At 46.2% G+C, this 27,686-nt stretch overlaps 2 protein-coding genes across 3 annotated transcripts in view; one reads left to right on the forward strand and one right to left on the reverse strand.

The window, feature by feature from the left end:
- Positions 1–490: 490 nt before the first annotated feature.
- On the reverse strand, positions 491–17,548 carry LOC306794982 (ras-associating and dilute domain-containing protein-like). 2 transcript variants are annotated; one of them, XM_079293282.1, is made up of 19 exons: positions 17,327–17,548; positions 16,455–16,657; positions 15,715–15,889; positions 14,386–14,618; positions 13,071–13,519; positions 11,741–12,037; positions 11,174–11,572; positions 10,639–10,676; positions 10,322–10,551; positions 9,808–9,920; positions 5,396–5,651; positions 5,126–5,298; positions 4,509–4,653; positions 4,219–4,397; positions 3,510–3,879; positions 3,183–3,430; positions 2,992–3,087; positions 1,845–1,984; positions 491–1,751 (listed from the first exon to the last, which is right to left on the reverse strand). In XM_079293282.1, exons 1-19 carry the CDS (start codon positions 17,449–17,451, stop codon positions 1,658–1,660), a joined length of 3,963 nt encoding a protein of 1,320 aa, XP_079149408.1. In that variant the 5' UTR covers positions 17,452–17,548; the 3' UTR covers positions 491–1,657. The 2 variants fall into 2 exon arrangements, with proteins under 2 accessions (XP_079149408.1, XP_079149409.1); XM_079293283.1 differs by lacking the exon at positions 2,992–3,087.
- Positions 17,549–21,814: 4,266 nt separating this feature from the next.
- The window catches only part of abcc3 (ATP-binding cassette, sub-family C (CFTR/MRP), member 3), a 34,960-nt gene continuing 29,088 nt past the window's right edge, over positions 21,815–27,686 (forward strand). The window contains exon 1 of the mRNA XM_079293274.1: positions 21,815–22,059. Within this exon, the coding sequence (XP_079149400.1) occupies positions 22,024–22,059 (36 nt within the window). The 5' untranslated portion in view covers positions 21,815–22,023. The remainder of the gene's footprint in view (positions 22,060–27,686) is intronic.

Below are 27,686 nucleotides of genomic sequence, written 5' to 3' on the forward strand. Positions count from 1 at the left end.
TTGCAGCACTCTATTTACATTAAGACAATATATTTTTGTATTACAAGTTTCCTGAAATGATTTGTTTACATATGCAAATGAGGTATTCTCTAATTAAATATGTGCTCATTTAATACATTTCCAGAATTGAAATCTGAACCAGATTAAAAAGGGAGTTTTGTATATTTGTATACATGAATCTGAAAATACTGTCAACATGTCAAGCTTTGACATGCATTTGAGGACAAATCCTGAAAAACAAATGTATTTCATGTAGAATCGTTAAAAGTGCAAACAGTAAATGAACTTTCAGGATACATGGGATATTAGTGGCATTACTGTCATGGTAACAGAGCAATGAAGTCAAAGTTCAAGATAAATCATTTATTTTTACAGTCAGACTCGTCACGTCTCAACACTACAGCCAGAAACATCCACCCAAATAGTTCAGGAAGCTTTTATTTAAATAAATGGATTCATGACAAACAAATAATTTAGTGTTTGTGGCACTTTATTCACGTTCAATTGTGGGAAAGTGGCAGAAATATGGCTTTATAACAGTTACATTATGTTCATTATTCACAACATTACATCTCTTTAAATTGATCGCTGGAGCAAACACGTTTGAAAACGCGCAACTTTTACTTTAAAAGTCTAATGAACTGACAATGATCATGAGACAACGTGAACAATGGAAAACGAATTATACTTCTGCACGGACCGTCATGTCGTCATGTTGCCCCCCCCCCCCCATAAAAGGGTCTGTTATATTCTATATATTCTATATTGTAAAGGTGTTATAACTCTTTTGTTTCCGGACAAAAACTAATTCAGAATTGAATGGAAATCACACCAATGGAGGATTAAAATGTATTTATTGCTGAAACAACAGACTAATGAGCTAACTATTAACACTGCTTTAAAAAAAGCATGTGGGTAATTAATAATAAGGACATAACAATAACAATAAACTATGAACCCTGCCATAAAGGAAACAAATTAAATGGCTGACTTTCTGTGACGATGAGCCAACCAGGAAGAATAAGTAACATGTTTTTTTATGGTCCATTTAGCAACAACCGCCGCATATCAAATGACTTCATCCAGAAGCTGGAGAAGAACGTCTAAATCTAAATCCAAGAATGGCAATGATGTGACACCGGAGTTGGTGCATGTTATATTTGACATCTGGTGTTGCAGCGAATATATCTGTAATTGCAGGCTGCTGGGCTGACGGCGGCCGGTGAAAACATTTTTTAACACATGGACTGGACCTGGTGTTGGACTTGACCTGAAATAGTTTCAGTTGGTCTTGACACACACCGCTGCGTAGAAGTCATCTGCTGCTTGAAATGAGGGCTGGACCAGAAATAGCAGCAGTGATGTTTGGAAGCCAAACATACCAAACGCTCTGGAACGCAGCCTCCGGTGCACACGTCAATAACTACTCTCACGCTATCACAATGTACATGAACAAGATGCAACAACTACATTGAGCAGCTACAAACCTGGTGCTCAGTTTAACCAGGAAGTAGCTCATTTTATCGTGCTTTTTAATCTTCACAATCACATGTCCTTTAGTTAATGTCCATGTCCTGAGCTTGAATGTTAAATAAGCTCTTAAAGTCATCTTTAAGTGCGCTCGTGGTGCATTAACAGTCTCGGTTAAAAGATGGCGTCAGCAGTCGGTCTGTAGAGCCTCGACCATCCAATCAGATCGGGCCACCAGTAACCTCAGTCTGTCGCCCGATGACTGGATCAGCTCCTTTCCACTAACAGAGGTGGACGACACAGTGGAAAAAAAATCTGTTATTCAAATTAGACATTTCAATGTTTGCGTTTGCTCAGATTTGAATCATCCTCACCTCTGGTAGTCCAGTCCGAGCAGACTGACTCCGTTAACGGCCAGGATCCGGTCTCCTGGTACCAGCCTCGCACACCGGGCTGCAGGGGAGTCGGGGACCACCGCACGGACGAAGATGCCTTTCACCCCCGTGGAAGTGTCCTAGAAGGTGAGGTCAACATGTCATGGCGCACTGCAACGTCTTTTAATCCCACATTAGAAATTCTCTGTCGGAAGCTGACTCATGATATCAGTGTTCCCACGATCAAAGTAGCTGAATGTATTGTAGGAAAACCATAACCACATCAATAAACTGCCACTGAGAACAGATCTACCTTCGATCGTAGAAGTGTCTGCAATGTGCAGTATGCTTTTAGATAGCAACTCAATCTGAGACTGGTAACTTGCTTTAGTTTATTGTCATTTGATGTGATCTGCATGGTTGTGTTTCGCTGAGACTGTGAACTGTGGTTGAACTCACCGTCGCTGCTCCACTATTCGGTACAGCAATGCTTACGCACTGGGTTTCATTTGAACTCATACAAAATGCAAGCTCTGTGTTTTTCTGCATCGATTAAGGGTGGAAAAGTCTCCATTCGTGTAAAGGAAAACACAAAATATATACTGCCAGATGGCAATGCAAATTGGAGGTCTGGTGGTTGGGCCAGATCCTGAAACCCCTGATACCTGAAAACCCTTTAGTGTCTGTATGAGATGCGCCGTATTTTCAACTAATGTAAATGGCCAATGTAAACCCTTCTGTGTGTCAGAGCTTTGGCAGGTTGGATTGATAAAACAAACACAGGACACTCCCCCCAGGAGACGCTCTTCGTGGCCCATGTGAAACCATTTTACGGGATTTTTGTTACATAACGCATCTACTGACGCCTCGTAACAAGCATACATATGTGTTGGTTGAACCCAAACCACGATCTTTTCCTAAAGCTAAACAAGTAAACATAAAAAGCTCAGTAAACCTGCATTGGAAGTTTATTTTGAAAGGATATTATGTATGTTAGGAGCGGAAACTGACACAACGTGTTAGAGGCGGTTGCCATAAACTCGTAAATCAAGTGAAAAGTAGTCATTTTCCTCATAGACTTCCACAAAATTGTACTTTTGCGACCAGAGGAGTCGTCAAGTTTAAGACCCTTAAACATTAGCTTTACTCTCCAGAGCCGGAGGTTGCCGTCTGGTTGCCGTCTGGTTGCCGTCTGGTTGCCGTCTGGTTGCCAGTAGGAATTTCTTAGACTAAGCGGGATGAACTTCACAGTTTGATAAAAGTCCGTGAGGGAGTTGAGGGGTCTTTAGTAACAGCAGGACAGAGGTAGAACTATGAACTGTGAACTACAACACTCACCCTTGTGTCAACCAGGGCAAGACCAAGTCCTCGTTCACCTCGCTCCAACTCCAAGCTAAAAACCTCATTACTGTCATCGTCATGGTCAACCGCCTCCCCCTCCTCTTCTTCCTCCTCCTCCTCCTCCTCTTCTTCTTCCTCCTCATCCTCCTCTTCCTCTTTTAAGTCGACAAACCTCTTCACGCTGGGGCAGTCTGACTTCAAACGGTCTACTTCCAGTGCAGCGAGACATTCAAACACTAATCCGCCTGTGGAGAAAAAAAAGGAGCCGCTCAGATTTATTTTACCGCAGACAAACACGAACGGTGATGGAGCCCTGTGCCGTACCTTCATCACGTGCGTCCACACTGGAAGACCAGGGAAGTGTCTCACCGTCACCCTTCATCCATTTATCAACAGGATCTATGAGGTGGGGGGTGTTGGGCGGGGTGAGGAGACAGGAAGGGTCCAGAGCCGACCTCCTCGCGTCGCCGGCCTCTCTGGTCTGCAGCTCCAGATCTCTTAGCTTCCGGGACAAAAGGACAGAGGTGAGCTCGTCCGGGTGTCGGGTGGAGGAGGGAGAGGGAGGCGATGAGGTCGATGGAGGTACGGCACCAAAGGTAGTGGAAGGGGACTGGCGGTCACGGACGGCAGCCTGGGATGAGACCACCTCAACGGGCGATGTGTCTGAAAGGACTTCCGTCTCAGTCAGTTTGGCCTCCATAGGACGACATATAGACCGGTCAGGATCAATTAGAAAAGCACATTTGAAAATTGGCATTTGACATGAAGGCGAACACGAACAATTGTACATGTCATAGTGTGTTTATGGAGCTTGAGCAGTACTAGTGTGAAATGAATTGCAAGCCTTTCCTGTCTCCAGAGGGAGCTGTGTGTCTGATAAATTCCCTCAAGCGATGCCACTTGACTTTACATACGTTGGCATCAGCCGACTCTTTACCAATATGCTAAGTGAAAATCTTACATGAATTATATTTCCCAACTGCTGTCAGTATTATCTACATTGTCCAGTATGTAAACATCAACAGGTACGTACCTCCTCAGTAGCTGTGACCTCATCGGACCGCGAGTCAGAAAGGGCCGCCATGAACTCTTTGAGCTTGTCCAGCTGTTCCCTCAGGGATGCACCTGTTACCTGCCTGCCCAGTAGGAACTGGTAACCCTCGTCCGGCAGCACCAGAGGATGGTGGGTGTCGAAACTCTCCAGGATATCGGCTGAGGAAAGAAAGGGGTCACAACTTGAGGATTATCATATTCACGATTGGTATTGGTGGGAAAGGCAGTAAGGTACAGGGAGGAGAGGTGAGCAGGATGTGGACCTCTCACCAGTTTCGTGTGCTGCGGCCCGGTCGTGAACAGATGGAGTCCAGGTGTGTCTGCAGGGAGATGCTGGGCTGTAAAGACTCAGCAGGTGGTTCAACTGGGCCGGACGCAGGGCAGGGTAGTCAGACCGCAAGGACACCCAAGAAGTCTACACACACACACACACACACACACACACACACACACACACACACACACACACACACACACACACACACACACACACACACACACACACACACACACACACACACACGTTGTAGTTAGAATGTCATGGTGAAGCTGAAATATTCTTTATTCTGATTCTTCTTCATCAGCCGGCCACAGTCCTGTCCCACCTGAAGTCAATGGGAATTGTGCATGCAGACTTTAAACCTTTTTATAAATATTTCTTTTATTCAGGACAACTCTTTTTATATAAATAACTGCATATAATGTTCCACAGAAATACTCAAAGATTTGAATCCGATATCCTTTTTCGCCTACTCTACAGAAATCACACCACCAAATCCTCAGTCTGTGATGTCTCTGGTGATTATTTATAGTTGGATAAACCCAACTCGGCTGAACGTGTACTGTGTGTATGTGTGTGTGTGTGTGTGTGTGTGTGTGATCTGTACCAGCAGTAAATTCTTTCTAGGTGTGGCCAGCAGATTGATAGCTGACGAGAGTGTGTGTGTGTGTTCTGAGGCCAGGTCTCCCAGTCCGGCTGCGTGAGCCCAGTCCAGGAGCAGGTCGAGATTGGCCCGCATGCGAACGCCTCTGGTCCACTGGTAGAAACCTGGCTCGGGTCCTGTGTACACATCGGGGGAGGAAGTCATCTTTGAAATCACTTCTTCGTTCATTTACTTGGGTTTCTCAGCTCTATGTGGACACTCGTGCACCGGTACCTCTCTCCATGAGCGAGTTGAAGAGCGACGCGTTGATGAAGTAGAAGAGGTAGCCAATGAGCTGTGAGGAAATCTCCGGATGGAGCTGACAGTCGAACAGCAGTCTCCAGGTCTCCGTCAGAACATCCGCGAGATGCTGTATCTCACCTGGGACCTGCAGTCCACAGCTCTCACTACCCTCGGTGGTCGGCTGCAGGTCAGGACTCTCCCTGAACGGGTTGCAATCCAGAAGGGCCGGCAGGACGGGGTAGAGGACCTGATGAGACAGAATCGGTTGAATAAAGGGAACTGTGCAGCTCAGGATGAGAGTGACTCACTCATCCATGTGGAACCGGAGAGTGTTGACAATTCCTGCGGGTCCATCTGAGGTTGGAAAAGTTAACGTTGTGTGGTGGAGGTTCTGATCACTGGGATAAACTAAAACATGAAACCCTCCTCACCCAGATTTCAGACCACCCACATCGTCTCGGAGCGTCTGTCTCTCTGTGTTTCTCGCAGTACCACCGAGATGATACAAGAGAAAAGGAACGAGAGAGACAGTTCGTAACAGTTCCTCCTTTTTCTTGAGAGCAAGCCTGAACAACGATAGCTTTGTTCGGGCTAATTGTACACAGACATCCCCCTTCCCCTCCAATCTCACTCTTACACCCACCACGCTTCCGATGCCAGAGGCCGCCGTAGATCCACATTCCGACAAAAAGCTGAATGTGGCTCATGTGGGCTTGGCATGCCGCTGCAACAGGACTGCTGAGTGAAGAGTTCTGAAGGAATCCACCCTGAGCAGATCGGTTTACATCTACTGTAAGGCCCCTGCGAGCCAGAGCAGGCCGAACACGAAGAGCAGAACACGCCGGCCACGGCTCCCGTCACACATGAGACAATGGAACAAGGGCGACTTATTAAGTCGAATCATTTTGCAGCGTTTCTGGTTGGAAAATGTCACTCAGCGGAGCCAAGCCAGAGGACATTCATTCATTCGGGGATCACCACATGCATCCATGGCACGCATTGTTCGGGAGTCCAGATTTAGTTGTTTGTGCAGATGGACAAGCAAACACTCGGTCTGCCCACAGGCCTGTTAAAGCAGGCTCTGTATTCACTGTGACGCGTCCTCAGTTGGAATAGCTGCTCACCAGTGGCGCCTCTTGTTTTCCGCCCCGCAGCAATTACCCCTCGCAGCGGATGGACAGGCATGAAACCCCCCAAAGTAAACAGAGATTTACAGAAAGTGTCGCCACGCAGCACAGCAGCGTCACCGGCCGTGTTCCCATTTGGAGCGAACAAACTACCGTACAGTGTAGTTTGGGAAGAAGTTGGCGCCACAGAGTGGAAGGAGTCACGGTTGTGAACTGGAAACAAAACAAGTCACCTTGACCATTTAGACATCTACGAGTGAAAACTGGAGAGGTCTTTGTTTCCATCGGGCACGTTTTAGTTGTTCTTTCACGGCAGCTGCTATTAGGCCTGTTTCAGACAAGCGTTCACACGTTATGGGACTATCAGAGAAACAGCTGATCAGTCATGTCATTTAAATGTTTGCTTTGTCAGAACTTACTCTGCAAAAGTGTTTCCATATCCCATTCAGCCCATCAAAACATTTGTGCACAATTTTGAGTATCATTTCTTCAAAATGCGCATTGAAATGTGTGAATGGAAACGAGACTGCTGTCTGTCTTGTTGGATGGGAGGTTAAAGAAAAGACGATGTTCAGCTCAGCCTTCTCTTGTTTGCCTTGTTTTCACCGTGGAACATTAAAATGTGCCGTGCACAAGCTCAACCCTGGGTCACACACCGACATAAATCACCATGTCAACTCGCTGCACGGTGAAGGGGAAAGGATACATTCTCGAGTAGATTATTCGGGCTTTAGCCAGATTACTCCTCAGCTTGACACCGGTGACTTCACCACATTCCTCACAAAATCTGGCCTGTCAGTCCAGGAAGAGATGTGGACGGGAGCCCGCTGTGAAGTGACAGTCATGATGGATGACACGACACGCCCGGATTAGCTGGCGAGGACAAGAAAAACTGAGACCATGTCCACACCGAGCCAGCTAAATCTGAAAACTGCTGTTTTTACCCGTGAGAGAGTTGTGCTCGCACCACAACAGCATTTTTGTAGAGAATTCAGTGTGTCACTTCAGAGCATCCTTTCTATTTAGTGATTCTTAATGCTTGTCATCGGTGTCACAGGGTCGGATTCCGCAAAGTATTCAGGCAAAATCATTCCGGTTCACCAGAAACTCCTTCAACTCAGCCTCCAGCAGCGAGCAGGCCACCGCCTTCGACCTGCAGTCTGAGCTCCGCGGGAGGAGAAGAGCTCCGCGGCCCCGGCAGCGACGGCTCCTCCTCCGACCAGGAGCAGAGCTTCGCCTCGCTGCTCCTCCCGTCCCCGCTGGGAAGCAACACCGTCACCACGCAGCGGGGCCCGCTGGAGAACCAGAACCAGGACCGCACAGAGCAGACTGTCAGAGCTCTGGTGCTCGGAAAACACTACCGCGTTTGTCCACAGGGGCCGCCAACATCAATGCAAAGTGAAAGTTCCTTTTAGTAGCTTTAACATTACCTGTCCAAAAAATGTGCAAACGTAAAAGCACACATCTGTACACCCAAATATTTATTTTTTGTTGTTGAGCTATTTCATGCAAAATTGACTCTCAAATTATCGTATGTACAATAAACAAAGAAACCGAGACTCACTCGCTACATCTTCCAAAACTCACAGCTCACACTGTCTGTTTCCACCTGAATACTTTTGAATCTCCCAACCTCAACAGCCAGAGGAAGAACACCAGTTCTCTTATGATCTTTGGCTTCTGGATAAACGAGATACAACATGTGAATCAGGGCCAAACTCTTGTTTGCTGTAACATGCATGCACGTCCTTAATTTAGATTTTTGACAAGACAATCAAAACATTTTTCGGCAAACTGAAATAAAAGCTTACGTTTAATACTATTACAAGACGAATGTTCTTGTACCCAACCCACGTCTCCTTGGCAAACGTTTTCAGTTGTCAGGACAACTTCATGAGCATAGTGTGTTATATTTTATCGATCATTTCTAGATTTACTGACAAACCCCATCTGGAAGTCATTTGGTTCATCAGGCAGACTTGCTGAGAGAAATACGTCTGGGGCAGGTAGTTAGACAACCACATCCTTCTGCACTGAGCAAAAAAAAAGAAGTGCTGCCTAAAATCTTGCGGCACAGCAACTATTCAGGAATTCCTTTCGTCTTCCCTTTAGAGATATAATGTCATATCACTGACATCCTTCCTGCGTGGGAAACTGATACAGAAGATGCATCCAGGTCATTGAAGGGTCTGTGAGGGAGAGAATCTGTGTGCTCAGCTGTCAGTTATGATTCAGCTGCTGACTGAGGAGGAGTACTGTAAATAGGCCAGTCTCATCATTAGTATTGTTTTGGATGGTGGTTTTTTACACACGACCACAAGGCTCAAATGGAAACTTGAAACCTGAAACTTTCCCGGCACGCTTCCATGTCGTGGAATGGGTGTGGTGCTTCAGAACTGCACACAACTGAATTGGGACTCCAATGAAATTCTGTTATTTTCCAAGTAACATAAAGAGCTCGATACAAACTTTACACAATCAGATAGAGTTTGAAGCTGCGGCGTCAGTCAGCCTGTGAGCCTCTCCTTAGAGCCTGAATTATTTTTCTTCTTCGAGGTGGTGATGAGATAAATGCAAAAAAATAATGAATGGACGTGTTTAGGAAAATACAAATGAGTGGCAGCTTTAAGATTTTGCAGCTTTAAGATGTTGCCCTGTGCAGCTTTTACTTGCTGAGGAGCAGCTGTTCCTGGTTACTTGTGTCTTCAGCATTCCACACGGGGAACGCAAGTCTTTGTCTCTCAGCCTTTTGATATAAGGTTGAACATGTCCTGTGATGAAATATTATAGGTTGCAATGTAAAGCTTGGAGATCCCTGGCTTGGTTCCTTCATCCTCCCCGAACACACACACACACACACACACACACACACACACACACACACACACACACACACACACACACACACACACACACACACACACACAAGGGCCCTTGGTGTCCTGTCTCTCTCCCATGTCAGAATGCCACAAGTGTGGTCTGGCAGGGTGGCTGGTTGGTCTATTAGTGAGCTGTCAGAGTGGCTATATGGGCTCTTTATTCCCAGCCCGTCTTTGATTATTTTCCTTTCCCTGAAACGACACGTCATAATCATCAACGGACGGAGTCGCCGCACAAGCCTGCATTGACTCCTCTCCTTTGGCCACGAAAAGTTCCTTGTCAACGAATGTATCAGGTAGATGGTTAACTCTCCCATTCAAGACACTGGAGTACATATATGGTGCATCTATTTATATTCTGTGCATGCTTCAGCTATGTGCTTGGTCATCCTCTTACCTTGGTAATGTAGTACACACACTGCTGGAAGGCGAGCATGAGGACCTCCTCCAAGACAGCCATCGTCTCCTCACTGGCTGTACGGACAGCGGACAGACGCAGTGCCACCAGGGCTGCAAATCACACGCATTAATAAATGACACAGTTGTATCTCAGAGGTCCAGTGACATATTAAATGTGTGTTTTAGTTTCACAGAGGCAACTTTAAGCCCTTTGTCAGTGACATAAACAGACCTTTTTTCCCACCAAGAAATATTCGAATGTGTCACCACTGAAGGTGAATAAATGGAAGTGTTCCAGTGAGTAGACAGACTGACAAGTAGAAATATTTTTTTGTATTTATTTCTTAACTTTCAACCTGCTCAATCTTGCAGGGAGACGTTTGCGTCCAACACATCAACCAGATTTGATTTGGTAACAGGAGGTAACAGGAAATAGGACCCTAGTGCAGCTTTGATGCTTCACATGGTCACATGTTCATTGCATCAAATTCCTAGCTCAATAGGTGACTAACCCAAGTTCTCCACCTCCTTGCTGTCGTCATCGTCCGTTCCTTCTTCGTCATCTTCCCGTCCCTGCTCTTTTCGGGTTCTCCACTCCAGAATAAGAGGCAGCTGGCACTGGATGAACTGCAGAAGCTCCAGACTGTTGGACATCCACACCGCCAGGGGGCGCAGACCTGAGATCGCCTCGGGCCGGCCGAGAGCCTGGAGATCCTCCGGGTTTGAGCCTTCACCGCTGAGACTGCAACACAGAGAGGGAGATCTGCAGTGCTCGTCTGTGAACTGTGACGCGAGTGATTGCTGAAGAAATACAGGAAGGTGCGCTTACTCTTCAGGCTGAACTGCAGTCAGGTCCTTAGTGTGCTCCTGTGTGACAACAACAAAAAAGGCTTTGCAATGAACATGTAATACCATAGTAATAACCTTCATTCATACAAAATTGCAGATGGCAATAAAGTAAGAAAACAAAATCCATAAAATGCAAACACAAAATCTAGTAAAGCACAGGGGAGGTGCTGAATTCCAAATTCGGGGTATATCCATGATGAGGGATTGCCTCCAAACGGCTGAGCTGTCAGCTAGCGACTAACAGCGGTAACAGTGCAAACAAGTGCAACAGGGCTGACAGAGCTAACAGTGCTAACCTGAGAGGCAACACGAAGGTGGCCGTTGCACTTCCCTGACAATGTCTCAGGTCGGTGTAAAAACAAAACTGACTGAATCAATATTAAAACGTGATTTGTCTCGTATTGTCGTGTACATAACATCAGTGTAAGGATGGGTCCTCCTCATTTAGACAACAGGTCTAGGTTGATATCCCAACCAGCCGATCTCCCAGAACATCTTTTTTCCCCACAACTCACCCACACAGCACTCTGAACTCCGCTCGCAATGAGCAACAGCAGCCGGCGCAGGTCTGAGGTGTGAAGACATGTGGACGAATGCTGCAGGCAAAGACACAGCAGAAATGCAACGGTCAGCGGAGGGCCGTCGTTGACGCGGGTCCTTCCCATAGCAACTATCTCCTTGACAATGCGCTCCTCATCCTCGCTCTCATACACCAGAGTCGGGCTGCGGCGTTCGGGTGATTTGGAAACGGGACGGCGTGTGTTTTGAGGGCTCTGGAGGTCGACGGAGGTTGTGATGCAGGCGTCGCAGATGACTGATTTGGTGGTATGGCTCGTTGTGGTGGCAGAGGAAGTGTGACCCAGCATCCAGGGGACGGCAGTCATGCCGGGCTCAGGAGTGGCATTGTCCTCTTCCTTCGTTTCCAAGAAAGAAACAAGAATAATGAAGCATGATTTATCGTTTTACATGTTCTCGCTTAAGGAACTTGGGAAAACGAAGATCTTATTAATAGAGAGAAAATAAAACAGTTGATATTTTGCCCGTGTTACAATCTGCCTGTCCCTTCTGTGTCCCCCTCTCACCTTTTGTGCCGAGGCGAAGGGATCCTTGAACAGAAACAGGTAGCGCTGTCCCATCCCGATGACGTCACCGGGGTCAAGCGGCACTTCTTTTCTCAGCGCTTCGCCGTTCCTCGTGACCGCGGCGTTCGGACAGGGCCGGAGCACGGTGGGACCGCCGACGCCGTGCCGATGGAAATGGCAGTGCCTCGGGAGGATGTCGGTGGCAAAGAGAAGGGTGTCCGCCTTGGTGCCGTCGCCGTCATCGCTTTGCCGACCAACTGCAATGTTTGGCCCAGCGAGTAGGTAGATGACAAAGTCCTGAGGGCGGAGAAAAATGACAAGTTAGCACACAATCTGCAACAATTGAGTTGATCTTCTCCATTCTTTTGTTTTTTGTCTCAAACTCATTCCAGCAGTTTATTCTCATTTTGATCTTCTATCGATATGTTCCTGCAGGCGCCGTTCTGTTCTTCTACGTTTGATCAGACGTGCTGATACTAACTAGCCAGCTCACCTCTCTTTCTATCTCACCTTATTAAGGTGACTACAGTTTGTATGGCTGTGTTAGCAAACAGTTTCCTTTTTCCCACACTCGGTGGACACGGAGCGACATCGGCATTCATTTGACGTCATGTTTCTGGCCACCGGACGAATCCAAGTCCAATATTCACTCTCCTTTCAGCTCTGCTCACCATGTGTAATCAGCCAGGAAGCCAGTTTCCTGATCAGTGTTATGACATCTTTTTTCTACATGCTGTTTGCTGACCTTTCCTATAATGATTCTCTGTCTGTCTCGCTCTCTTTCTCTTGAGAAAACATGCTGTTGGACCACTTTACAGTGAGTAAAGGGCATATTGCAGGAGTTACTCCACTGATCAATTTAAATGTAATACAGTCCACATGTCAACATGTCAGCAGTAAACTCTTTAGTTACTGTAGCAAGCCAAGCGTAGGCAGTTTACAATAACACGGGCAGATTCTGAGCAATTTCTGAAACATTTCAGGAAAGGGTCTTTTAGGGTGAAAGCTATCTGATGTGTTTGGCAAAAAACGCCATCTCGGCAAATGTTGGCTGGGGTTGCTAATGTGTGAACTTCCCAAATCTGAAGAAAAAAGCATTGACTTTGTGGCAACCGGAAGATTATGACTCACTTTTCGATTTTAGGCCTCATTTTTGCAGTACTATATGTCATTATATGTCACCTGTCAATCATCAGAAAGGAGACAGAATGGTCAAAGGACCTTGAAAGCTTAACGTTACAGTCGCTGATGTTGGCGCCTACACCTAGCCTGGACCTAGCTCCCCCAACCCCCCCCCCCCCCAACACCGTTGTGTGTCTGAATGAGATACCTGTGCCGGGCTGCAGCCCTGCAGCAGCAGCAGGTACGGACAGTCGTGAGGAGGGTGAATGGAGTACTGTGTGGTGTTATCGTCGCTGCTCTCCGTCTCCTCCCTCTCCGACTCCTCTCCTTCCCGCTCGCCCCTCGGCCTCGGCGGACAGAGGCCCTCTGTTTTGGGCTGCGACCCACCGTCCCCCTCGGAGGGGACTGCCGGGCCGTGAATGCGGTTCTGTTCCGGGCTCCTTCCCAGGCCCTCGGAGCTCTGCGCCGAAGTTTGATTCAGACTCTCGCTTCGATCCCTGCGACATTCATCACGTTTGGCCTCTGTGTCAGAATCTAAGAGGTCCATCTCACTTCTGCTCCTCCACAGTTGGTGGCCTCGTCCTGCGGTCCTCTCTATGAGGGTGGAGGTCACTCTGGAGCGGCTCTTCTGCAGCTTTCGAGCCTGGGCATTGATACCTAACGGGGAGATGAATGAACAAACAAAACCGTTGGGAATTTGATTGAACCCTGCAGTACAAATATGTGCAAATTGAGCTGCTATATAAATACGTGAAGCACATGAGTCATGGCATGTAGCGAAAGGGCAACACATGTTTTTTTCCTCAAATAAGCGGAGGTGTGTGTGAGCCCATTTGTACGTCGCGTGTACATGCCAGAGTCAACACGGAGAAGCCCCACACAGGAAACAGACCTCAGTGGAAAGAAAGACAGCGCTCATGGAAATAAAATAGAAAAAGTTCACCCACTCAGCAGGCATCCACAAGCTGACACTGATAGAGCGCTATCACAAGCTGTGCCATTCATAAAAGCAAAACACAAAACAGGACGCACTCGTACGTCGCGGCCACAGCTGTGTCAACCACAGCCGGGTTGAGCGGTAGAGATGACAGTGAGCGGTTCACCCAAGGTCTTGCTCCGCCGCATCATGCTTTGTAAATATCAGTGGATGAGATCATTTGCTGTGTCAAGCTTTATTTTTAAAGCTTTAATTCATGTTAATGTGTCTGCTATCTTTATTCAATAAAAATAAATAATTCTCTCTCGTTTTTGAAATGGCAGCAAGAATGAAATCGAAGGCAAAATTTGTAACAAATTGAAACAAGGAAAACAAAAAAAGGAAATCGTGAAGCTATTAAAATATGGTTTGGTCTGTGTGGCTTGGCTGATTTTTTACTGGAAAAACAACGTGCCAACAAACCACATTTTTACTGTGAGAACTCTAAAGCTGGATTTAACACTGACAATACTTCATTTAATGGCACAAGCTGTTATTCCGGGACATGCCGACACCCTGAATGAGGACGCGGGTTCTGACACTGTACCGGCAGTGACGGTGTCTTTGTCTTTGGATGTCTTCTCCTCTATCGAGCTCCTCCTCTGGATTTCGAACCTCCGCGCCAGGCCTCCTCTGGGTTTCCATAGCGACTGCAGGATGAGGGGCCTCTCGTTGTCGCTCACGACGCGGAACCCCTCCGTCCTCCACCGATGTTCTCCGGTGGAGCCAATGGTGTCGCACAGAACATAGGACTTTGCCTCCTCCTTGCCCAGGCCATACCTATGACAATGTCAAGACAGATATTATCATCAGGATGACAAAAGGAACGCGAGAAAATGAATTTAACAATCAAAGAGTGCTTGAAACGGGCTTCTTGCATTGTAAAGCGCATTTGAAAACAATATCTATACCAAAGATTTACCACACGAATGTTCACTTTGCTTTTAGCTCTTGGTCCTAACCAACTCCTGACAGCAAATGTCTGGCTCTCGAGCAGTTATGCACTCCATAGAGTCGGGTGGTAATCTGTGGGTTCGTCACGAAAAGCGACTCCTTTCACAACAGACATTTGATCCATCGTGAATCTAAAAGCATTAATTCGAGCAACTTTAATTTGAAATACTTCAATGTACAAATATGCTGACTGATAGAGGGTTATTAGAACTAATCCTCATCATATCCTAACCATGGATCGTCCATTGGACCTGCATACTGCACAGGAATTTATCAAACGTCGTCGTCTTGGCAGTGTGCTTAATCTATTTGCGAACCCATGACTGAATAAGAAATCAAGCAACGATAGAGCTAAATGTCACTGTGAAATTCTCACGGAGGGAAAGGAAAACTGATTCACTCTTCCCTCTACAGGCTGAATACCTCTCGTATTAATCATTCCATTATGTTTTTGGATGAAAAGTAAGCAGAGGCTGACAGACACGCACTCTCCGGAGAGACCGCCTTAAAAGCCCTGGCCCGATACTGGCCAGGGCTCTCTGTCTCTCACACAAATCTGTGGTTTGTTAAAGACCCTTTCAGAACTACTCAATAAAGTATTTGGCACACGCACGCACACGCTGTGTGCATTGCACTGCAATTATAACAAACAGAACAGCGGGTCAGGTCATCTTTCATCTGAAATATTCTAATCACAGCAGCATGAACATGCCCTCCTTTCATCAACCGCCAACGTTTTGTTCATGGAGGACCGTTCTGACTGCTTTTTATATACAAATGACGTAGCGCAGAGGTACTGCAGCAGAGGAAGCGAGTGGATGGACTTAATATAACTCTCACAGGGACCCACATACGAGAGCAGACACATATGGCGGGCAGACACACACACACACACACACACACAGATGCCACATGGTCTTACCGCTCGAGGGCCTCTTTGACGAGCTCTTTGGCACTGGAGTGCGTGGTGGCCAGGACGCTCTTGTAGTGAGCTCCCTCGCAGATCTCGTTTCCAAAGATCTTCAGGATCCCTGGAGCCGTCATCTGATTGGACAGCTCGGACGGGTCGTCCGCTCTTAAAGCATCTGCGGGGATCACTGCCAACGAGGCGTGACAACAAAGGGAGGAAGATTTGATGGTGGGTCTCAGTTGTGGTTCCTTATTATTGATGGCAGATTTGCCATTGATCATCAACACAATCATAACAGTGACAATGACTGCCACTTGTCTCCATGATGGCTTTGCTTGTTTACCCCCAATTAAAAGCCCCTCTCAGCAATTTAGGATTGCACTTTCTGAAGGTTAGGTGCTCAGTTAGGTACTTAGTTACGATCAAAGTGGTTGCTGTAGCTTTTAGTTTCGAGAATGGTTCAAGCTCCAAACAATGCTGAATCCTACGTTTCCCACAATACAATCAATGCCAGTTAAACGCCCTCGTCAAAGTCCACATACCCGTTCAATTCTCTACTCAGCCGAGCTGGAATAACCCTGATGACATCATCGGGGTCCCTTAGAAAAGCTTGTCCAGAGCCACAGAAGACTTTATACAACTGTGACGAGTAATCTGAGCCTTTATCTGTAAAACCACTGGCTCTATATGTCATCACAACAGAAATCCCTGGATAAACATGCAGGGAGAAGTGTGAAGCCGTGGTGACTTACTGCTTCCCTTCCTGGCTTGGATGGACAGCGAGGCCCTGATTCCCGCCGTCAGCGCCGTAGAGCCTGAATTGGAGTCGGGGCCGCGATGAAAGATGCCCGAGAGGCGGTTAGTTTGGCGATGGATGCGGCTCCTGCCGGGCTGTCTGACGGCCACGGCCTCCGCTGCCCTGCTGGTGGATGAACTGCCAGCGGATGAAGCTGATCTGATGAAAAGAGGAGAGGTCTGTGATCAAGACGCTGAATCCCTTCCAGCATACAAGTCTGTCTTTGAGCACGATGCTGTCCAGTCCCCTTCACCATGCCTCCCTCAGCTCTCTGCTCTCAGCATGAATGAAATAATGAAGTGTTGTTTTACTTCTGACCGAGCCTGTAAGCTTCTTATCGCCGCGGTGCAAAGGTTCCCTGCACTTTCACCACCCTTTGGGTATAAAAGATTTAAGGTTTCTGACGCATGATATTAATGAAGCTGGTTGCTACAGAACAGACAGAAGGCGCAGTGATGGAACATGACGGCACATGAGCAGACTGTCAGTGGTTTGGTGATTTTGATACATAAAACAGCTTTGAGGTTGATGAGGAGTTCAGCACTTTGTTTAAACCTGAAACCAGCGTTCAGTTTTTTATTAGTTTAGTGTTTCATTTTGTCTTTATTCCATCACATCATTCTCCAGTCTCCCCTCAATGAAAGCACTTCTCCTTCTGAGGTACCTTAAAACAATAGAAGAGAACCAGTGGACTGTATGGGGTTTCCCAATGACTTCTCATGAGCACAAGAAGAGAAACAACAAAAAGTGACAAACAAGACTCTAACATCATGACTCTCTCACAATTCATTTGTACAAAGAGGAAAAGACCCCGCGGGTCACACTCACTGGGATCCATCACGTGTCTTCCTTCCCAACTTAACAAACCGTCTCTGTGGCGAAGCTGCGGGTAAAACCGGTGGTCTCGGTGGGAGAGAACGCAACTCCTCGGAGGAAAACTTCGTCTGATTCATTCCCGTCTGACGGACTCGGGTGCTCCTGCTCGACTTAAACTCTTCCAGATAATTTCACTCGCAAATATGAGCGGTTACCATCATCGCGTCCCGTCGGTCTGCGATGCGCGCAGATCGCTTCGCGTCATTCCAGGGGGGGGGGTTCATCCAGGACAGGCGTCACAGTCACTTAATTTTACGCACAGGCGCCGCAGATGTTTCAGCCCTGATCCAGCTGTTGGAGCTGCTGTTTGGTGCGACGGCGGCGCGTCAGCCCGTGGGTGCGGCTTTACTGTTTCTGTGCCGCTGACACGTCAGGTGAGAACTATTATAATTAGTATTATTAATCACTCCGCGCGCAGCTGGAGGAGGCAGTTTGGGTTCAAACTCTGACCGAAACCGCTCTCCAGATGTGCGTCGACAGCGCAGCTGCTTGGAGATGCCAAGTGCGCGTACACACCCGCCCGCCCATGCTAAAACTTTCAAAATAAAATCCTCACAGGAGAATGAGCTTCAGGCTTCATGTGTTTTTTTCTCTTCATTCTAAAGCCAGTTATATTTCAGCAATTAGAAAAACTCTCTGATTTGTAGAGTTCCACTCAAAGCAGCAGAGAAACGGTCCTCCTGCCCACCATGAACCGAGTGAACCAAAGGACCACGCTGCTGCGTTCATGACTCCATCTTCTGGCTGCGCACAGATCTGAACTTATAGTTTAAAAGTAACGAGCTTACTGTTCTATATAAGCCTGACTTATGCTATCACATGCCTGAACTCACCGCGAGTAAAAATATCAATAGCTTTCTTTACTACTTACAGTTCAACCTCACTAACATCATCACTATCAATATAACATTGTGTAAGGCTGACAAATAGTGGGCTGGATTTAATTTGGCAGTTTTGTTTCACAACAAAACAAGCTATCCAGCCATGCCATGCACTGATAGAGCACACAGATTTTGGTAAATAAGATAATAAAAATGATATTCAATTAAATGATGTGTATTAATGTAACCAGCACATTCATTTAGAACAATAAACAGGCAGTTCCACTGAAACTAACTTATCGGGAATTAAAGGGCACCCTGCAGCCAATCACAACTGGGTATTTACCCAGACCATGACATAAAAAGATATGATTAATATAAATAGAAACAACTTTACAGTAAAACCTGGACCATAAATGACTTCTTACAGGATGTCACAGGTCTTATAGGGTCATGCAAGCTATGTAATTGTATAGCCTCCAAGCCTGAACCGAGCTGGTGTTCAGGATTGACCCTGATGACATCATCAGGAGTTATTATTTTGCCTACACCGAGCTTCCTCCAGAGCCACAGAAGACACGGCACAGCGTCTTTCACGGGCAAGTGTAAAGTGAATTTGATGTATGAAATTGGTGTATTGTCCCTTTAATTAAGTTCAAGTTTGTCCACAGGACTTTGGATTTCAACATGGCCCTGATCCTGAGGCTGTGTGTGCCACCAGTTGACCACTAGATGGTGAGCCCTGCAAACAGCTGAACCTCCTGGTGACCCACTGAACAGCCTGCAGGCGGTGTGGACATTGTTTACAGGCACAATTCAATTAAAGGTTCAACTGTGAATTTTTTAATTCATTTTGTCACATTTTTCAAATGCGGTGTTCTCCATGAAATCATCATCAAGACTTCCCAGGGCTCGACCTGTAATGCCCAACTTTCGAACATTCATTTTGGTTTATGGTAACCTGACTTTATATGTCACCTGTACAATTCAAACATCAGCCAGTGGGCCCAGAGGGAAATCCCTCCAGGCATGCATGGAGAGATAAAAGGTCCTGGGCCCTGCATAACTTGAAACCGCTGATACCCGAGGACCTGTGACAATGGATACAAACAACACAGCGCTTCCCTCGCGGTGAGTTCACCCCGGGCAGGTCCCTCTGTCGGCTGGCTTCGTTGGCATCGGAAAGGAGATCCAACCAATCGCAGCAGCGTCTGCCTGTGTGCCAAGGGCAGCTCTTCTTGGAACATTGAGGAATCAACATCACGTAATGAGATTCCCCTTGTTGAACGAGAAGGAGTGACACCTGCAGCAGGACTGAGACTTGACAAAACCTCAACTCTTTAACTCAGGCGGGTGTAACCGTAGCAACTACAGCCCAAACTGAATCAGACGGACTCGGTAGCTCTCAGTGTGTCCTCTGTCATGTTTTTTAGGAAATGTCAAACTGCAGGGATTTGAGTTTAAAAACATTTTTGGGAGTTTCACTTGCAAGAGAAGAGTGCATCATAGCAGTTGGTAACAACTTGTTTTTGTCAAATTTGCTCAAACTGTCACTATATCCTGCCAGTAATGTGACATTTAATCTGTGGAAAAAACAGGTTTCTCCGACAAGGACAATATTAGCTACTTCTACATCCAGAAATTATGCATGAAGAGTGAAGATTGTGGACACAGTGGCAAAACACAAATGTTGTTTTCACAAGAATCTCAAGCTGCTCTTCACTCTAGTGGTGACATCACGCACTCTAAGCTGCGCAATACACATCCATTATAAAGTCAGAAAAGGGCTGAAAAATCATAAAAGTTAAATTGCTGCAGTTCAAAAAGTTTAAAAGATATCAAAAAGCTGAATCATGTTGGCAATAGTTGAGGGTTTTCTCAACATTTTAAAGTTGAAATGGTGTCTGTAGCTGAAAGTATGAGGACGTTGAAGGATTTGAAAGTTGAAGAAGTTTAAGAGGATTTGAAAATATTCTCCATAGAGATCCCATTGAAAATATAAAGCTTAATAATTCAAAAAGTTTAAAGGTTAGAAATATAAAATGTCATAGCAGAGATGAGCTGAAGGAGCTGAACATTTTGATAGTTGAACGGTTTCTGTAGCTTAAAAAATGAAGAAGAGTTGCAACGAAAAATGGGGGGGACGGAAGAAATAGTGGAATAAAGAAACAGGATAACAATAGTTGGAATGCTTAACAGCATTCCAATAATGATGTCACATACTAATGCTTATTGTTATGCACCTATTCACCTTGTCAAATTCCTCCTATGTGTAAAGTTTGGCAATAAACAGAGAGAGACAGAGAGGGGGGGGGACAGAGATAGAGAGATGGAGAGAGAGGGGGAGAGAGAGAGAAAGAAACAGAGCGCGAGAGAGAGAGAGAGTGAGAGGGGGAGAGAGAGAGAAAGATACAGAGAGAGAGAGCGAGAGAGAGAGTGAGTGAGAGAGAGAGTGAGTGAGAGGGGGAGAGAGAGAGAAAGAAACAGGGAGAGAGAGAGAGCGAGAGAGAGAGAGAGAGAGAAAGAAACAGAGCGCGAGAGAGAGAGCGAGAGAGAGAGTGAGTGAGTGAGAGGGGGAGAGAGAGAGAAAGAAACAGGGAGAGAGAGAGAGCGAGAGAGTGAGTGAGAGAGAGAAGGGGGGAGAGAGAGAGAGTGAGAGGGGGAGAGAGAGAGAAAGATACAGAGAGAGAGAGAGCGAGAGAGAGAGTGAGTGAGAGAGAGAGTGAGTGAGAGGGGGAGAGAGAGAGAAAGAAACAGAGAGAGAGAGAGTGAGAGAGAGAGAGCGAGAGAGAGAGTGAGTGAGAGAGAGTGAGAGAGAGAAGGGGGGAGAGAGAGAGAGTGAGAGGGGGAGAGAGAGAGAAAGATACAGAGAGAGAGAGAGCGAGAGAGAGAGTGAGTGAGAGAGAGAGTGAGTGAGAGGGGGAGAGAGAGAGAAAGAAACAGAGAGAGAGAGAGAGAGTGAATGAGAGAGAGTGAGTGAGAGGGGGAGAGAGAGAAAGAAACAGAGAGAGAGAGAGAGAGAGAGAGAGTGAGTGAGAGAGAGAAGGGGGGAGAGAGAGAGAGTGAGAGGGGGAGAGAGAGAGAAAGATACAGAGAGAGAGAGAGCGAGAGAGTGAGTGAGAGAGAGAGTGAGTGAGAGGGGGAGAGAGAGAGAAAGAAACAGAGAGAGAGAGAGTGAGAGAGAGAGAGTGAGTGAGAGAGAGTGAGTGCGAGGGGGAGAGAGAGAGAAAGAAACAGAGAGAGAGAGAGTGAGTGAGAGAGAGTGAGTGAGAGGGGGAGAGAGAGAGAAAGAAACAGAGAGAGAGAGAGTGAGTGAGAGAGAGTGAGTGAGAGGGGGAGAGAGAGAGAAAGAAACAGAGAGAGAGAGAGTGAGAGAGAGAAGGGGGGAGAGGGAGAGAGAGAGAAAGAAACAGAGAGAGAGAGAGCGAGAGAGAGAGAGAGAGTGAGTGAGAGAGAGTGAGTGAGAGGGGGAGAGAGAGAGAAAGAAACAGAGAGAGAGAGAGAGAGAGCGAGGAGGGGGCGGGGCCAAGCACGCTGACATCCTGCCATCACGACAACCTCCCATTCAACTGATTCTCCGCTGACTCCGAGACGACTTCTCTTTTCCGTCTCTCAGCAGAGCGGAAGTTGCGGAGCGTTTTGTCGGCGCAGGTCGGTCCACGCTGTCCACAGAAACACGTATCGTACCGGTCTGTGTGGCATGTGACAGTCAGCGAGCGGTTTTCCTTTTCTTTTTTACCGCGAAGGAACAGGGGAAAGCTGTCGACCGGTAGCGAGGTTTAAAGAGCTCTCCGTCGGTTCTCCCGGTCTCCCGCCGACTGACAAGAGATGGAGCGGCTTTGCGGACCAGAGCTCCCTTTCTGGGTGAGTAACGTTACGTTTTCCCGTCACTCGCGGTGCTCCGCTTCCCTGTTTTTTTCCACGAGTGGCGTAACGTTATATGTTACAAGATCCTGTAACTCCGTTGGTCGTGTGTGTGTATGCATGTGGACTACCTGGCAAGGTTGTGCAATGTTATGCCATGCTTTTCTTTTCCGGGCAGCCATTTAGAAGTACACCAGCGGTCATATCTAAGTATATAATATAACCCTCTTAATAGCCTTTACTGTGTTGACAAGCTCCCAATTAATGCCGAATTACGTGTCGATTGCAGCAGCTACGGCCCTCTAGGAATAATACAGTGATGTACACTAGAGATAACGATACTACAAAGTATGTATCTAATGGATAGCATATTAAACACACACTGCAGTCTCATTGGGAATATTTCTGCATGGTGATAAAATCACATAAAGTATAATAGCTACTTTATACACATGTCATTGAAGACAATCACCAAAAAGAGATGAAAATCGCTGTTAGTCACCACAGACACCCTATGGGTAAGTATCAGGAGTACTATAGGAGATGAGAAATACCTCGTAGGGTATTAGGATGAGGTAGGACCACACACAGACACGTTAAATCCCAATGGGAATATTATGGAAACTTTCTATTTCGTACACCACTTTTCCTCAGAGAGCTGGAGGATGACGCTCTGTTAAAGGTAACCGGGGTCACGCAGAGTGTCTTTTCTACCCACGCAAAGAGTAATGTGTGTTTAATCCTGTGACTGGTACAAACATGGCAAACACGCATTCCCACAGCCATAAATCAAACCACTGGTTCACGTTGAGGTCTGATACAGACCTGCCACTGATTGTGGCAGTGTGACTTTGGGGAAGTCTGTTTATAGATGTGTCGGCGTGTTAACACAGTGTTCCTTTCTCGAGGACTGGGTGTGATATTGGAAAAAGAATAATTGTGCAGTTTTGAGTGTGTCTCTAACTGTTTGCACTGATGGTTTCCTGGGTAGTGAAAGAATCAGAAGAAGCTTAACTTTTAACTTTAACATCAGTTACGGACATGTAACGTTTACGACATTAACGGCCTGATGCATCAACGAAAAAGAAAGCCCAGCCTCAGTCAGACGCTTTGGTTGTAGGCCATGTCACATGTCTGCAGCTGTGGGGCTTCCATGCTTCGTGCCATATTGCTTTTGGCAGGTTTTTGTTGGAGGTTAGGCCTGCAGGCTTATCAGTATAACGCCACAAACCGCCGTGCTTGTCGGAAGCACCGGGCTGAGGCACCACTCCTGCTCTGGGGGTTTGCCTGGGACGGATCCCATTAACTGTCTCATGTGGAATGCTGTATCCACGAAGAAGCCAAACCCGGGAGCTTTTGAGCCTCTTTGTGGTTTCGTGAAGGGTTAAGAATGTGCACCTGATTTTCCTCTCGCTGGATATTACACCGAGGGCCGGCTTGTTTTTGAGGTGATCTAAACTGGTTGCTGCTGTTGTTTACGACCACTACAAACAAACCAGAGGCAGTTGTAATCCCCCCAGCACTCAAAAATGCATGTTCTGTGCGAGTCGGTTTAAACACGAAGGCTTCAGACCAAGGACTTGATTTGCAATCTCATTGTTTATAAAAAAACATGTCAGATACAACCGATTTTATCTCCAGTTGATAAAAGGTGAACCTCACAATAGACTTACGTTTGTAAAACCAGCACTCTAAGCGCTCCTTGCTTTGTAGGGAAGATTAATGAACAAGCTTTCAAGCGATAGCCTGCACACAATCTTCACGGAAAGGGGCTTTAAAGGTCCTGTGTATCTGATATAATGGTTGCTTTTCACTTTCAAGTGTCACCTTCAAAAGATCAAGATCTCTTAGATCTGATCCCAAAAGCAGACCAAATGTGAGACCACGCTGGCTGAACAAGAACTTTGAAATTGTTGCGTTTGACTTTTGTGTCACTGTGTCACTAAAAGTCTGAAACATTGATTCCTGTGCAACAAAATAAGAATATGTTCCAATTGAATTGTAAACCCTATCTAATAGGCTACCAGATTAGGACTGCAACCACAGATTGTTTTTGTTATTGCTACATCTGACGATTTGGGGCAGTGTGTAGGAATTGGTGGCATCTAGCAGTGTGGTTGCAGATTGCCACCAACTGAATACCCCTCTGCTGACGCCAGGTGCAAAACCCCGGTAACGCCGAGAGCCTCGCTCGGAGGCCGTCATCGAGTGTTGACAACGAACGTGCGTATTATTTTTGGAATCATTTCATGCGAGAGGTTAGGAGAGTGCGTGCGCTGCCGTCGCTGGTGCATTAGTTGTGCAGGGTGGGTTAATGTGTCACTCATTGGAGCAACAACAGCAGACTGTGGCGTGGATGGCATGCAAATGTTGGAGCGTGTTCTAGCTGGGTTCTGTGACTGGCATGTGGGACATGATTTACATGTTGCGTGAGTCTGACTGTGCCTGGTCATAAAGTCCAAAATAAAAAAAGGTCAGCCTTGAATGCCATTAATAACTGGATTTGATTTAATAATCAAAAATTTAAACACAGCTCTATGACAATTGGGCAGACTTCATTTGTGTTGGAAGATCATGAGATGTGATCAAAAGCTCCTGAAGAGCTTCTAGTGGACCTTTTGGTGAAATAGTTTCCCTAAGCCCCAAAAACCTTTCACAAGGAGGCGTAGCAGCAACAGACATAATGTGTGGCAGGCAGCACAGACATGATCCCAAACCCATTCATCAGCAGCAGTCAATTCAGACTGTCGGCGGCAGCTCGGGTTACCCGTGTGCTGACGGAGAGCTCGGTGTAAACTGTAAGGCGTTGCATAAGTCTGGACATATTTCATGTCCTCCCTAGTCACGGTTTCGCTGCTGTAGGCTGAGGCTGAATGGAAATTGAAGAAGTGAAAGTCACGCCGATATGGAGGGGCGTTGGATGGGAAAGGTCACTGCTTCCCAGTAGTCGGTGTGCATCTGTTGAGGTTTCTTTCCGCACTGTGAACGACTGCAGGGAAATAATAACAGTAATGACTCCATAAAGTAAATTCAGCATTTTCTTATCTACGTTTGGCTTGATGAGTCATTTGTCGTTTCTTTGATCCCAAATTTCGTCTCAGTTAGAAACATCTCACAATCATTGCATCTGCTTTACAGAAACAGTGTTGTTCCTTAATGCCGTTGTCTTCTGTCTGGATCTCCAGGTGATGTGGAGGTTCACTTTTACACGGTGATCTGTAGCTTTAGCGCCTATCTTTATCGTTTTAACTTGATTTGCTGATGAATACGTTTGACATCCTGGATATATCCTTCAAACGCATATTGTTCACCCTTCTGTCTGCTTCTCTCTCATCTTTTTCCCAAAAAATGATCATGTTAATTCATGGAGTTGTCCATATCTGACTGCAGGCCGTCATCCTGGATATATTCTGGAAATGCATATTGTGAAGCCTTCTGTGTGCTTCTCTTTGAAATCGTCTTTCCACAAAAAATGAGATCATATTTATTCAGAGAGTGCAGTTAGTGACAGTGTGGGCTCCGTGGTAGCTCTGACAGCTGGACAGAGTAGCAGCCGGGGGAGTTGGATGAGAAGATTGATATCATTACCGTAAATATGAGACTACCAGGGCTGCAACTAACGACTATTTTGATAATCGACCAATGTGTTGACTATTAGATTGATGGATTATTGATCAGATGAAAAGTGTTTTTTTCCCCAGCGTTTTATTAAAAAACAAGACTTAATTCTGCGTGTACTTGTACAATGTTTACTTTTCTTTCTTTGCTGTTTACTGTATGTCATGATGGTGCCCCACATCTTCAAAGATAAAGGTATTTAAAAAACAAACAAAGCAGGCAACTAATTCTCTCATTTTTAATTATTCTTAATGGTCAGACTGGTTTTTAATTTCACTTCTTTATTTTAGCATCAACTGTCTTTTAAATGTTTATTTGTAAAGCTATTGAGCCATGAATTAGGTTTATGATCATATTTGATTGGATATCGCCCCAAGTTCTCCCGCACAAGTTGCCTTCTCCGTTCTCTACACTCGCTCCCTGTAGGAGCTCACATCCAGTTTAAGACTCTGGTGCTGGCATTCGTTAGTTTCTGCACTGTACGTTGGCGCTGGTTTATGCTCTTAGATGCTTGTTTGAGGAAAGGACATGCACGTATTACTTCTGGTGACCAGTTGTTCTCTCGAAAACCGATGTTGAATACACTGATTGTAAGTCGCTTTGGATAAAAGCGTCTGCTAAATGACTGTAATGTAATGATATTGCTCAAGGAAGTTTCTATTGTGAAGAAATGATTAACTCAACCCCGCTCTGACTGACGGCATGTTACAGCAGTGTCTCTCCAGCATAATGTCCTGTTAATTAGCTCGAGCTAAATCTGCCGTCTCTGGCGGATTTGTGTCTGGACAAATCGGGTTGATTCAAAAAGGTAACGTAGAGAGAAACCGTCTGTTTTCTCTCCGTTCTGTGACGGATCAACAGAGGCAGGCTTTGGGGCCTGCCCCGATCCTGAAATATATTTGTAGAGTGCTGCAGGGAGTGTTGTGGTTTGGAGGGTTGTTCCTCTTCTTGCAGATTTCAGACTGCTGGTCTGCTTCCCTCTGGCTGTTTCAGAGCTGCGATGTGGTACTGTGGTATGGGCGACTGTGGATAGCAGAGCCGTACTTCAATCAGAGGATCGGTGGTTCGGTCCCCGGTTCCGGCTCCGCTAATTGCATGTCGATGTGTCTTTGAGCAAGACACTTAACCCCAAAGATTGCTCCCGTAGCTGCGCCTACAGTGTAGAAATGTGATCGAATCTGAATTGTAAGTTGCTTTGGATAAAAGCGTCTGCTGAATGACTGTAATGTCATGTATTATGCAGACTGTAGACTATAAACTATATAACATGCTACAGAGGGTTGTGTTGACAGTGTGGGATGCTCGCATTCAGATGAGGTTGCCCAAACAAGCCACGAAAGAAGCCGCATCGCTCTTGGCCAGTGGCAACTTTCTGAGAAATAGCCGACCAATTCTGTTGATGTATAACAGACAGCATTTTTGTTTGTATAACTTGATCTTGTTATTCACTGAGTATTGAGAAATACAAAGAACTCTTTCAGTGACAAGTGTTTATTTGCACAAGTTTACTTTAATGCGTTATAGAAAAACTCCATAATCGTGCACACACACTTCTACTCTGCTTTAATGACATCATTTGCCACACGGCCTTCATTAGAGCACAGCAGACTGGACAGGTTTCTGTTTGTTTTTGATGTCGGGCTTTAGCAATAGATCCCTGTGGCTCTGAAACCGTCCGTTGATAATAGCTCGGTGCTACGCAACAATCCCACGAGTGAAGAAACTCATGGCACTCTCTGCCTCATCGTCTAAGGACTGGTTTCAGGCTCCCTGTGCTTTGATTGTGAGGTCTAAACCCGACGCACTGAAGCGGCTGGCTGTAACAGCACAGCGCCTCACCCCTTTTCTTTTTATCTCACCTTTTGTTGAAGTTTCGGGTTTCAGGTTTCAAGTGTAGTGACAACAGCCTGAAAGTCTGTGGAGTGGAATGAAGGGCAGCCATTATGCATTTCGTAAGAGTGTGTTAGGAGCAGCTTTTCTCTCCTTTTTCATGATTATCATCAGAAAAT

This window comes from Melanostigma gelatinosum (genome assembly GCF_949748355.1).
Source record: "Melanostigma gelatinosum genome assembly, chromosome: 21".
In the NCBI taxonomy this organism is placed as follows: Eukaryota; Metazoa; Chordata; class Actinopteri; order Perciformes; family Zoarcidae; genus Melanostigma; species Melanostigma gelatinosum.

Coding starts and splice junctions, on each gene's coding strand:
- LOC306794982 (XM_079293282.1), bottom strand. CDS start 17,451: ATGAATCAGACGAAGTTTTCCTCCGAGGAGTTGCGTTCTCTCCCACCG. Junction 10,677..11,173: donor GAGTTCAGAGTGCTGTGTGG/GTGAGTTGTGGG, acceptor GTTGTCACACAG/GAGCACACTAAGGACCTGAC. Junction 3,880..4,218: donor AGGTCACAGCTACTGAGGAG/GTACGTACCTGT, acceptor CGTCCTATGGAG/GCCAAACTGACTGAGACGGA.